Source organism: Pseudophryne corroboree, chromosome 10 (genome assembly GCF_028390025.1).
Source record: "Pseudophryne corroboree isolate aPseCor3 chromosome 10, aPseCor3.hap2, whole genome shotgun sequence".
Lineage (NCBI taxonomy): Eukaryota > Metazoa > Chordata > Amphibia > Anura > Myobatrachidae > Pseudophryne > Pseudophryne corroboree.
Genome location: NC_086453.1, coordinates 175,717,035 through 175,730,802, shown reverse-complemented (window position 1 = coordinate 175,730,802; position 13,768 = coordinate 175,717,035). Strand labels below are relative to the sequence as shown.

At 47.3% G+C, this 13,768-nt stretch overlaps 1 protein-coding gene across 2 annotated transcripts in view; it reads right to left on the bottom strand.

Annotated features, from left to right (window-relative positions):
• PPIH (peptidylprolyl isomerase H) overlaps positions 1 to 13,768 on the bottom strand; it is a 305,388-nt gene that overhangs the window by 179,998 nt on the left and 111,622 nt on the right. For both annotated transcript variants that reach the window (XM_063941659.1, XM_063941658.1), the window contains one exon: positions 2,157 to 2,201. In XM_063941659.1, coding sequence (XP_063797729.1) covers positions 2,157 to 2,201 — 45 coding nt within the window. The remainder of the gene's footprint in view (positions 1 to 2,156; positions 2,202 to 13,768) is intronic.

The following is a 13,768-nucleotide window of genomic DNA, read 5'->3' as shown; positions in this document are numbered from 1 at the left end:
TTCCAGCCTCCTATCAGCTGGCTCCTTGAGGGCGGCCCTATCTGGAGACGGTACCGCCACTTGTTTTGATAAGCGTGTGAGCGCCTTATCCACCCTAAGGGGTGTTTCCCAACGCGCCCTAACTTCTGGCGGGAAAGGGTATACCGCCAATAATTTTCTATCGGGGGAAACCCACGCATCATCACACACTTAATTTAATTTATCTGATTCAGGAAAAACTACAGGTAGTTTTTTCACACTCCACAAAATACCCTTTTTTGTGGTACTTGTAGTATCAGAAATATGTAACACCTCCTTCATTGCCCTTAACAAGTAACGTGTGGCCCTAAAAGAAAAATACGTTTGTTTCTTCACCGTCGACACTGGAGTCAGTGTCCGTGTCTGTGTCGACCGACTGAGGTAAAAAGACGTTTTAACGCCCCTGACGGTGTTTGAGACGCCTGGACAGGTACTAATTGGTTTGCCGGCCGTCTCATGTCGTCAACCGACCTTGCAGCGTGTTGACATTATCACGTAATTCCTTAAATAAGCCATCCATTCCGGTGTCGACTCCCTAGAGAGTGACATCACCATTACAGGCAATTGCTCCGCCTCCTCACCAACATCGTCCTCATACATGTCGACACACACGTACCGACACACAGCACACACACAGGGAATGCTCTGATAGAGGACAGGACCCCACTAGCCCTTTGGAGAGACAGAGGGAGAGTTTGCCAGCACACACCAAAACGCTATAATTATACAGGGACAACCTTTATATAAGTGTTTTTCCCTTATAGCATCTTAATATATATAATCATATCGCCAAATAAGTGCCCCCCCTCTCTGTTTTAACCCTGTTTCTGTAGTGCAGTGCAGGGGAGAGCCTGGGAGCCTTCCCACCAGCATTTCTGTGAGGGAAAATGGCGCTGTGTGCTGAGGAGAATAGGCCCCGCCCCCTTTTCGGCGGGCTTCTTCTCCCGTTTTTCTGAGACCTGGCAGGGGTTAAATACATCCATATAGCCCCAGGGGCTATATGTGATGTATCTTTTAGCCAGTATAGGTATTTCATTGCTGCCCAGGGCGCCCCCCACAGCGCCCTGCACCCTCAGTGACCGCTGGTGTGAAGAGTGTGACAACAATGGCGCACAGCTGCAGTGCTGTGCGCTACCTCATGAAGACTGAAAAGTCTTCTGCCGCCGGTTTCAGGACCTCTTCACTTTTCGGCATTTGCAAGGGGGTCGGCGGCGCGGCTCCGGGACCGGACTCCATGGCTGGGCCTGTGTTCGATCCCTCTGGAGCTAATGGTGTCCAGTAGCCTAAGAAGCCAATCCATCCTGCACGCAGGTGAGTTCACTTCTTCTCCCCTAAGTCCCTCGTTGCAGTGAGCCTGTTGCCAGCAGGACTCACTGTAAAATAAAAAACCTAAAAACTTTTTCTAAGCAGCTCTTTAGGAGAGCCACCTAGATTGCACCCTGCTCGGACGGGCACAAAAACCTAACTGAGGCTTGGAGGAGGGTCATAGGGGGAGGAGCCAGTGCACACCACCTGATCCTAAAGCTTTATTTTTGTGCCCTGTCTCCTGCGGAGCCGCTAATCCCCATGGTCCTGACGGAGTCCCCAGCATCCACTAGGACGTCAAAGAAAATGGGGTAAAATTCCTCCAAGCCGATGTTCAGGACTAATCAACAATTACCATAAACGTTTACATGCAAATATTGCTGCACAAGGGGATCATACCAGATACTGAAAGAAAAGATTCACATATTCCTTTTGTCTCATTTGTTTAATTTGGTTCTCTTTATCTACTTTTAGTGTGAAAATCTGAGGTAGTTTTAAGCCAAATTTAAGCAGAAATATAGAAAATTCTGTGATAGCGGCAGGTGTCGGAACATTGCCCTGCATATTGATGTGCTATCTTTTAGATAGCTGAGCAAGCACCGCCGCTGTAATACATAGGGGAGAAGCAGTATCAGTGCACATAACGTGCGCTGATACGACTTCTCCCCCATATGGACTTTTAATACATTTACCCCCAGGTGACAAATGTATTTACACCGTTGGCCCCATCTTATACTGCTTAAGAATGTTCATAAATGAAACAATATGTGCAATGCAATTAAGCCACATGTGATAATGTAGTATGTCCGATGTTGTATTTATGTCATACATACCTATGGAAAGTGCTGCCTTTGTACCCAATAGGAACCCCATCTTTCCTGCAAGCCAACACAAAATGCTACAAATTAGTCATAATACTTTGGAGTATCAGGTTTGTTAGCAAACCAAAATAAGCGCACTAATGGGAAAAACCATGTGCACTGCAGGTGGAGCAGATGTCACATGTGCAGAGAGTTAGATTTGGGTGGGTTATATTGTTTCTGTGCAGGGTAAATACTGGCTGCTATATTTCTACACTGCAATTTAGATTTCAGTTTGAACGCCCCTCACCCAAATCTAAGGGCAGTATTCAATTCTTTTCACCCCCTTCCACACCCGTTCTGTTTCTGCTGACGGGTGTGGTATCATCACTTAGCAAATTTGTGGTAGCAAGGAGCCCAACACTTTACCCAGCTAAACCTGATTACTATGGGCGCGATAACCGTGATAATGGGGATCACTTTAGAAAGAGGATTGGGCATGATAGATCATTTGAATAGCACCTTAAATCTCTGCAGTGCAACATGGCTTTGCCCATTTGTGTGCTTTTTTTGGTTTGCTAATAAGGCACTATTTACTGTACTATGTACCAAATAAATAAAGCATCATGCAAAAAACATTACAAAAACAACATACAAGTAAACATGCCACATAAACATGAGAAAGTTTTAAATAAATGTAAATATCTCAAACATATTGCCAACACATAAATAACCTATACACAACATTTACATTATTGTGGACAATATGAAGCTTATTTTTCCATGCCACATATACTCTATGTAGGCACTATGGGGTAAATGTATGAAGCTGTGATAAGAGTGGAGAAGTGAGACAGTGGAGACGTTGCCCATGGCAACCAATTAGCATTGACGTAACACTTATAATTTGCATACTATAAAATTATACAGAGCAGCTGATTGGTTGCCATGGACAACGTCTCCATTTTTGTCACTGCTTCATACATTTACCTGAATATGTGGGACAGCATAGAGACCAACTGATCTATGTGCGGCGATATTTCCCTTGTTATTTTTTGACATATAGAAAATTCACAAGCAAAACTGTCAGCTCTGACCGTACACACTAATTAGTTGATGTGTGAGGTTTTTACTGATGACAAAGTGACCAGATTTATTTTGTATGGCCCTTGGTTTGTATAAACTACAGTAGTTCAGTGATTGAAAAGCTTGATATTTGTTATTACCTTGTAGCCTTTTTCTGAAATGTATAACAAACCCAGATGATGGAGAATACGTTATCAGTACAGTCAGATTATGTTTGCATATACAGTCATAATCGACAGAAATTATATATAAACACACAGACGTAGAACCCAGTCTAAAGATTTTTAATACTTCTGTGTGTATATATTAATTCAGGCGCAAAGTGCTTTTCTAATATATTATACTAGTCAGAAGGCATAAAGAATATAAAACTACAAGCAGCTCCCACTTGGTAATCTGAAGTATTACCAAAAATTAAGCACAACTAATACATATAAAGGAAGAGAGCGCATAAAGTTTTATATGGTTTTATTACAATTTAAAAAATCCTAAAAATTCTTTATAATGTTAATACATGCATATATTACTAAAATGCTAATTAAACCACTCAATCTGTAATCATTATACTGCTAATACATGTATTAGCAGTATAATGATTACAGATTGAGTGGTTTAATTAGCATTTTAGTAATATATGCATGTATTAACATTATAAAGAATTTTTAGGATTTTTTAAATTGTAATAAAACCATATAAAACTTTATGCGCTCTCTTCCTTTATAATCGACAGAAGACTGACCACATTACCATCTGTCTTGACATCTTAAAAATCATGATCAGATGCTAATGGGATTCTTGGGTTCATGCATTCTACTATTTGCTGCCAGGCCTAACATTATGTAACCGGTAGTCAAAACTGCCATATAATGTATGTGAGAACCAAGAAGCTTCTCTTATTAAAAACTGTTTTTTTGTTTTAATTTATCTCCTGTCCTGTAATAACAATACTTTTGATGTTAATGTCGGACATTACTTTCACTGTCCAGAATGTTTCTGTCTGTGGATCTACAGTCCATTTCATATTTGCAATAGACTCTATTTGCAGTTATCACTCAGTAAAAGCTTAAGGGGAATGGATACCAAATAGTCACAGCTGATAACAAAGAGTTGCATAAAAAAAATAAAAGTACTTAGCAGGACAGCATGCAGAACCACTATAGCTTCAAAAACAGGATTTTGGCATTCACCGTTAAATCCATTTCTCAGATTCCACAGGAGACACTGGAGCTATGACAGTGGGGAATAGACGGATGGTTGAGTGGAGCTGGCACTTTAAATTTATAAATGTGACTGGCTTCTGCTCCATCAGCCCCAGTTATGGAAACTGAGCCTGAGTGGAGACAGAAGGAGACAACAGCTAGAGAAAAAAAACGGTCCAAAGACCAACGAAAGCAATGCAAACAACCCAAACAGTCACACAATGGAACAGAACAGATGCTAACAGCACAGGGTGGGAGTCCAGTGTCCCCTATGGAATCGGAGAAATGGATTTAATGGTGAGTACCAAAATCCTGTTTTCTCCATCATCCACTAGGGGACACTAGAGCCATGACAGTGGGGACGTCCCAACGCTACCCATACGGGAGGGAGAACACTGAGAAACCTGCAAAACAGAGCAGCCAAAGTTGGAATCCGAAGCTGCAAAGGTATCAAAACAATAAAACCGAACAAAGGTATGGACCGTAGACCAAGTGGCGGTATGACAACGCAGAGGTGCCCGGGGTAGCCGCTCAGGAAGGCACTACAGATCAAGTAGAATGCGCAGAAATGGAAGGCAGCGGAGTCCAGGAAGAAACCAAGTATGGCTGACGGATAGTCAATCGGATCCAACAAGCCAGCGTCTGTTTAGAGGCAGGCCACTCAAGCTTTACAGCATCATAAAGCACAAAAAAGACATTGGATTTATGCAAGGAAGTCGTGCGTTTCACATAAATGCATAGAGTCCGAACAATATCCAATGAACAAGGCGACAGGGAACCCCCTGACAAAACCGGCACCACAATAATAAGATTTTACTCACCGGTAAATCTATTTCTCGTAGTCCGTAGTGGATGCTGGGACTCCGTAAGGACCATGGGGAATAGCGGCTCCGCAGGAGACTGGGCACAACTAAGAAAGCTTTAGGACTAACAGGTGTGCACTGGCTCCTCCCACTATGACCCTCCTCCACACCTCAGTTAGGATACTGTGCCTGGAAGAGCTGACACAATAAGGAAGGATTTTGAATCCCGGGTAAGACTCATACCAGCCACACCAATCACACCGTATAACTCGTGATATTATACCCAGTTAACAGTATGAACATAACAGAGCCTCTCAACAGATGGCTCAACAATAACTATATACAAGCATTGCAGACAGTCCGCACTTGGGACGGGCGCCCAGCATCCACTACGGACTACGAGAAATAGATTTACCGGTGAGTAAAATCTTATTTTCTCTAACGTCCTAAGTGGATGCTGGGACTCCGTAAGGACCATGGGGATTATACCAAAGCTCCCAAACGGGTGGGAGAGTGCGGATGACTCTGCAGCACCGAATGAGAGAACTCAAGGTCCTCCTCAGCCAGGGTATCAAATTTGTAGAATTTTGCAAACGTGTTTGCCCCTGACCAAGTAGCTGCTCAGCAAAATTGTAAAGCCGAGACCCCTCGGGCAGCCGCCCAAGAAGAGCCCACCTTCCTCGTGGAATGGGCTTTTACAGATTTAGGCTGCGGCAGTCCAGCCACAGAATGCGCAAGCTGAATTGAGCTACAAATCCAGCGAGCAATAGTCTGCTTCGAAGCAGGAGCACCCAGTTTGTTGGGTGCATACAGGATAAATAGCGAGTCAGTCTTCCTGACTCCAGCCGTCCTGGAAACATAAATTTTCAAGGCCCTGACTACGTCCAGTAACTTGGAGTCCTCCAAGTCCCTAGTAGCCGCAGGCACAACAATAGGTTGGTTCAAGTGAAAAGCTGATACCACCTTAGGGAGAAACTGGGGACGAGTCCTCAATTCTGCCCTATCCATATGGAAAATCAGATAAGGGCTTTTACATGACAAAGCCGCCAATTCTGATACACGCCTGGCCGAAGCCAAGGCCAACAACATGACCACTTTCCACGTGAGATATTTCAAATCCACGGTCTTAAGTGGCTCAAACCAATGTGACTTTAGGAAATTCAACACCACGTTGAGATCCCAAGGTGCCACTGGAGGCACAAAAGGGGGCTGGATATGCAGCACTCCCTTAACAAACGTTTGAACTTCAGGTAGGGAAGCCAGTTCTCTCTGGAAGAAAATCGACAGAGCCGAAATCTGGACCTTAATGGAACCCAATTTTAGGCCCATAGTCACCCCTGACTGTAGAAAGTGCAGGAAACGACCCAGCTGAAATTCTTCCGTTTGGGCCTTCCTGGCCTCACACCACGCAACATATTTACGCCGTATGCGGTGATAATGGTTTGCGGTTACTTCTTTCCTAGCTTTAATCAGCGTAGGAATGACTTCATCCGGAATGCCCTTTTCCTTCAGGATCCGGTGTTCAACCGCCATGCCGTCAAACGCAGCCGCGGTAAGTCTTGGAACAGACAGGGCCCCTGCTGTAGCAGGTCCTGTCTGAGCGGCAGAGGCCATGGGTCCTCTGAGATCATTTCTTGAAGTTCCGGGTACCAAGCCCTTCTTGGCCAATCCGGAACAATGAGTATGGTTCATACTCCTCTTCTCCTTATTATCCTCAGTACCTTTGGTATGAGAGGAAGAGGAGGGAACACATAACCCGACCAATACACCCACGATGTCACTAGAGCGTCCACAGCTATCGCCTGCGGGTCTCTTAACCTGGCGCAATACTTTTCTAGCTTTTTGTTTAGGCAGGACGCCCTCATGTCCACCTGTGGTCTTTCCCAACGGTTTACAATCATTTGGAAGACTTCTGGATGAAGTCCCCACTCTCCCGGGTGGAGGCCGTGCCTGCTGAGGAAGTCTGCTTCCCAGTTGTCCACTCCCGGAATGAACACTGCTGACAGTGCTAACACGTGATTTTCCGCCCATCGGAGAATCCTTGTGGCTTCTGCCATCGCCCTCCTGCTTCTCGTGCCGCCCTGTCGGTTTACATGGGCGACCGCCGTGATGTTGTCTGACTGGATCAGTACCGGCTGGTTTTGAAGCAGGGGTTTTGCCTGACTTAGGGCATTGTAAATGGCCCTTAGTTCCAGAACATTTATGTGTAGGGAAGTCTCCTGACTTGACCATAGTCCTTGGAAGTTTCTTCCCTGTGTGACTGCCCCTCAGCCTCGAAGGCTGGCATCCGTGGTCACCAGGACCCAGTCCTGTATGCCGAATCTGCGGTCCTCTCTGAGATGAGCACTCTGCAGCCACCACAGCAGAGACACCCTGGTCCTTGGAGACAGGGTTATCAGACGATGCATTTGAAGATGCGATCCGGACCATTGGTCCAACAGGTCCCACTGAAAAGTTCTGGCATGGAACCTGCCGAATGGAATTGCTTCGTAGGAAGCTACCATCTTTCCCAGGACTCGCGTGCAGTGACGCACCGACACCTGTTTTGGTTTCAGGAGGCCTCTGACCAGAGATGACAGCTCCTTGGCTTTTTCCTCTGGGAGAAACACTTTTTTCTGGACTGTGTCCAGAATCATCCCCAGGAACAGTAGACGTGTCGCAGGAACCAGCTGTGACTTTGGAATGTTTAGAATCCAGCCGTGCTGTTGTAGCACTTCCCGAGATAGTGCTACCCCGACCAACAACTGCTCTCTGGACCTCGCCTTTATCAGGAGATCGTCCAAGTATGGGATAATTAAAACTCCCTTTTTTCGAAGGAGTATCATCATTTCGGCCATTACCTTGGTAAATACCCTCTGTGCCGTGGACAGGCCGAACGGCAGCGTCTGGAATTGGTAATGACAATCCTGTACCACAAATCTGAGGTACTCCTGGTGAGGATGGTAAATAGGGACATGCAGGTAAGCATCCTTGATGTCCAATGATACCATGTAATCCCCCTCTTCCAGGCTTGCAATAACCACCCTGAGCGATTCCATCTTGAACTTGAATTTTTTTATATATGTGTTCAAGGATTTCAAATTTAAAATGGGTCTCACCGAACCGTCCGGTCTCGGTACCACAAACATTGTGGAATAGTAACCCCGTCCTTGTTGAAGTAGGGGCACCATGGCTATCACCTGCTGGGAATACAGCTTGTGAATTGCCTCTATCACAGCCTCCCTGCCCGAGGGAGTTGTTGGCAAGGCAGATTTGAGGAAACGGCGGAGGGGAAATGTCTCGAATTCCAGCCTGTACCACTGAGATACCACTTGAAGGATCCAGGGATCTACTTGTGAGCGAGCCCACTGATTGCTGAAGTTTTTGAGACGGGCCCCCACCGTACCTGGCTCCGCCTGTTGAGCCCCAGCGTCATGCGGCGGACTTAGAAGAAGAAGCGAGGGAGGACTTTTGTTCCTGGGAACTGGCTGTATGCTGCAGCTTTTTTCCCCTACCTCTGCCTCTGGGCAGAAAGGACGCGCCTCTACCCCACCTGCTCTTTTGGGGACGAAAGGACTGTACCTGATAATACGGTACTTTCTTTGGTTGTGAAGGGACATGTGGTAAAAATGCTGACTTCCCAGCCGTTGCTGTGGACACTAGGTCTGAAAGACCATCCCTGAACAACTCCTCACCCTTATAAGGCAAAACTTTCATGTGCCTTTTAGAATCTGCATCACCTGTCCACTGCCGAGTCCATAACCCTCTCCTGGCAGAAATGGACAGTGCACTTATTTTAGATGCCAGCCGGCAAATATCCCTCTGTGCATCTCTCATGTATAAGACAGCGTCTTTAATATGCTCTACGTTCAGCAATATAGTGTCCCTGTCTAGGGTGTCAATGTTTTCTGACAGGGAATCTGACCATGCAGCAGCAGCACTGCACATCCATGCTGAAGCAATAGCTGGTCTCAGTATAATACCAGTGTGTGTATATATAGCCTTCAGGAGAGCCTCCTGCTTTCTATCAGCAGGCTCCTTCAGGGCAGCCGTATCCGGAGACGGAAGTGCCACCTTTTTTGATAAGCGTGTAAGCGCTTTATCCACCTTAGGGGGTGTTTCCCAACGTGACCTATCCTCTGGCGGGAAAGGGTACGCCATTAGTAACTTTTTAGAAATTACCAATTTTTTTATCTGGGCAAACCCACGCTACTTCACACACTTCATTTAATTCTTCAGAAGGGGGAAAAACTACTGGGAGTTTTTTCTCTCCAAACATAATACCCTTTTTTGTGGTACCTGGGGTCACATCAGAAATGTGTAAAACATTTTTCATTGCCTCAATCATGTAACGAGTGGCCCTACTGGACATAACATTAGTCTCTTCGTCGTCGACACTGGTATCAGTATCCGTGTCGACATCTGTGTCTGCCATCTGAGGTAGCGGGCGTTTTAGAGCCCCTGATGGCCTTTGAGACGTCTGGGCAGGCACGAGCTGAGAAGCCGGCTGTCCCACATTTGGCATGACATCAAATTTTTGATGTAAGGAGTCGACACTTTCACGTAATTCCTTCCACAAGTCCATCCACTCAGGTGTCTGCCCCGCAGGGGGTGACAACACATTTACAGGCATTTGCTCCGCCTCCACATAAGTCTCCTCATCAAACATGTCGACACAGCCGTACCGACACACCGCACACACACAGGGAATGCTCTGACAGGAGACAGGACCCCACAAAGCCCTTTGGGGAGACAGAGAGAGAGTATGCCAGCACACACCAGAGCGCTATATAATACAGGGATTAACTCAATTATATCCCCTTATAGCTGCTATATGTATATTGCGCCTAAATTTAGTGCCCCCCCTCTCTTTTTTACCCTTTCTGTAGTGTAGACTGCAGGGGAGAGCCAGGGAGCTTCCTTCCAGCGGAGCTGTGAGGGAGAAATGGCGCCAGTGTGCTGAGGGAGATAGCTCCACCCCTTTTTCGGCTGACTTTTCTCCCGCTTTTTAATTTATTCTGGCAGGGGTATTTATCACATATATAGCCTCTGGGGCTATATATTGTGATATGTTTGCCAGCCAAGGTGTTTTTATTGCTGCTCAGGGCGCCCCCCCCCCCCACCCCCACCCCCCAGCGCCCTGCACCCTCAGTGACCGGAGTGTGAAGTGTGTATGAGGAGCAATGGCGCACAGCTGCAGTGCTGTGCGCCACCTTGGTGAAGACTGATGTCTTCTGCCGCCGATTTTCCGGACTCTTCTTGCTTCTGGCTCTGTAAGGGGGCCGGCGGCGCGGCTCCGGGACCGAACATCAATGGCCGGTTCCATGCGGTCGATCCCTCTGGAGCTAATGGTGTCCAGTAGCCTAAGAAGCCCAAGCTACCACCAGTTAGGTAGGTTCGCTTCTTCTCCCCTTAGTCCCTCGCTGCAGTGAGTCTGTTGCCAGCAGATCTCACTGTAAAATAAAAAACCTAAAATATACTTTCTCTCTAGGAGCTCAGGAGAGCCCCCAGTGTGCATCCAGCTCGGCCGGGCACAGAAATCTAACTGAGGTCTGGAGGAGGGTCATAGTGGGAGGAGCCAGTGCACACCAGTTAATCCTAAAGCTTTCTTAGTTGTGCCCAGTCTCCTGCGGAGCCGCTATTCCCCATGGTCCTTACGGAGTCCCAGCATTCACTTAGGACGTTAGAGAAAGGTTGGTTAATGTGGAAAGCCGAAACCACCTTCAGCAAAAAAAGGCGATCTAGTGCGAAGCTCAGCCCAGTCATCATGGAAAATTAGATACGGTGAGCAGCAGGACGAAGATACACGCCTAGCCGAAGCCAAGGTCAACAAGAGTACCCTCTTTCGGGACAAAAACTTGAGATCCACTGCATCTCCAAGGGTCAAAGACAGATGTTTGGAGAAAGGACAAAAGAAGGTTAAGGTTCAAAGACTCCACTGGCGGAACAAAGGGAGACCAAATACAGAGGACTCCCTGCAGACTAGTCTGCACTTCCAGAACTTAGGCAAATCTGCGCTGAAAAATGATGAACAAGGCATAGACCTGATCCTTTAATGAGCTCAAGAGAAGTCCCGCATCCAAACCTGCCTGCAGGAACAGCAACAGGTAGGAAAGCTGGAAAGATGTGGTAGGAAAACCGCACGTTTCACACCATGTGACGCAATATTTCCAAATACGGTGATAAAGGGCAGAAATTACTGGCTTCCAGGCTCGGAGCATGGTGGGAATAACAGGCCTCCGAATACTCTTGCGACCTAAGAGCTCTGTATCAACTGCCATGCCGTTAAACATAGCCGCCGTAAGTCAGGGTAAACGAACTGACCCGGATCGTCAGTGAGAAGCAGATGCAGGTACAACGCCATACGAGGCAAGTCCAAGGCTACCATGATGACTGTGGCGTACATGCAAGAACAGATAAGCCAGCTGGATAATGCAAAGTCATAAGAGCGTCCACTGCTGCTGGATTCCGGGTTCAGAAGCAGTAACGGGGAAGTTGAGGATTTCACCTGGAGGTTATGAGGTCGATCTGAAGCATGCCCCAACGGTAAACTAGTTGACAAAACACCTCTGGATGAAGCATTCTCTGGAATGGAGGTCCTGGCGACTGAGAAAGTCTGCTTCCCAATTCTCCACACCAGGGATAAATACCGCGGAGATTGCCACAGCATATATATTTCTGTCCAGTGGAGAATGCGAGTGACTTCTTGCATTGCCAAGCGACTTCGCTTCTGTCCTGCCAGTGGATGCATGCCACAGTGGTGGCATTGCCAACTGTACACGGATGGGCAGTCCGTTAAGCAGTGGAAATTTCATTTAGAAGGCATTAAAAACTGCTCTGACTTCCAGAACATTGATAGACAGGAGCACCTCCTGTCGAGACCAGTGACCCTGGAACTGCTTGCTGAACACCATCGCACCACATCTGCGGAGACTGGAGTCTGTTATCTGGAGAACAGTCCCAAATGTCGAAGCGGAGACCCACCAGCAGACGGGTGAACTGGAGCCACCAATGGATAGAAATGCGGGTTCTGAGTGCCAGACACACCAGCCGATGCATGTGAAGATGTGACCCAGACCACTGAAATAGCAGGTTCAGTTAAAATGTCCGGGAGTGGAACCAGCAGGATTCTAAAGCCTCAAAGCCAACATATTGCCCAAGAGGTGAATGCAAAGGTGTTCTGACACACACTTCGGCTCAAGGAACTGGAGACGTTGTTAAGGCACCAGGTTTGACTTTGGGAAGTTGATAATCCAGCCTTGTTGGAGAACCTGATGAGTTAGGGAGATATCCGCCAACAGCTTTTCCGATGACTGGGCCTTGATGAGATCATCCAGATAAGGGATTATGGTGACCCCCTGAGAGCGAAGATGAGTGATCATCACAGCCATCATCATTGTAAAGATTCTGGGTGCCTATGGGAAGCCAAATGGCAGGGCCAGAAATTGATAGGGAGACTCCGGGATTGCAAAGCGGAGGAACGCCTGGTGTGGTTCCTAAATGAGAATGCTTAAGTGTTCGTCCCTGATGTCCAAGGATACTAAGAATTCCGCAGGATCCAGATCCGCAATCACAGAGTGGAGGGACTCCATCTTGAACTGGTAAAGGCTAAATGAAGATTTAGCGATTTTTACATTTAAAAATTGAATGAACAGACCAGTCCATTTTGGAAACTACAAACAGGTTCGAACAGAACCCCTCCTTGCGTTGGTGTAGCGGACCCTGAACCAGCACCTTGGAATCAAAAAGCCTTGCGATTGCCTTACCTCCTCCACTTTGAGTCAGAAGTGGGCAGACCTGTGTAGAAGAACCGAAGAGGAGACTCTGCCGTCTTGAGGGGTGGTCTTCAGTATGCCGACGCCAGAATCCCGACAGCCGGCATACCGTCACTTTTTCTCCCTTGTGGGGGTCCACGACCCCCCTGGAGGGAGAATAAAATAGCGTAGCGCGCCACCGTGCCCGCAGCGTGGCGAGCCCGCAAGGGGCTCATTTGCGCTCGCCACGCTGTCGGTATGCCGGCGGTCGGGCTCCCGGCACCGGTATGCTGGTCGCCGGGAGCCCGGCCGCCGGCATACCATACTACACCCGTCTTGAGGTGCAGATAATGCTCCTATAGCGAGACCACAAAATTTGGTGAGAACACGAAAGGAAAGAAAGGAAGGGCTCGAGTAAGATTTACGTGGAGCATTGGAAGTGGACGGCAAAAATGTGGATTTACCAGTAGCTTGAGAAATCCACCTGTCTAGCTCGTGACCAAATAAGATGTCACCAGTACATGGCAGAGCTTCCAGAGCATGCTTGAATTCTGCCAGAGAGCCCAGCAAGCATCGAAGCAGATACCCGGGAACCTAAAGAGCCAATATTCCTGGACCCCCAGGTATATAGCCGACTGCCGGATGTGTTCAGCTAAGGTGAAAAGCTACGTCCGCACCGACTAGACTGCAGGCCATTGCCTAATTCCTCTGCCCATGCTTTCATAGTTTTGGTGACCCAAAAGCCAAGTAAAGCAGGCCTGAAAAGGACACCTGCCACTGTATACATGGATTTCAAAGTTGTTTCCAACTTACGGTTGAAAGGT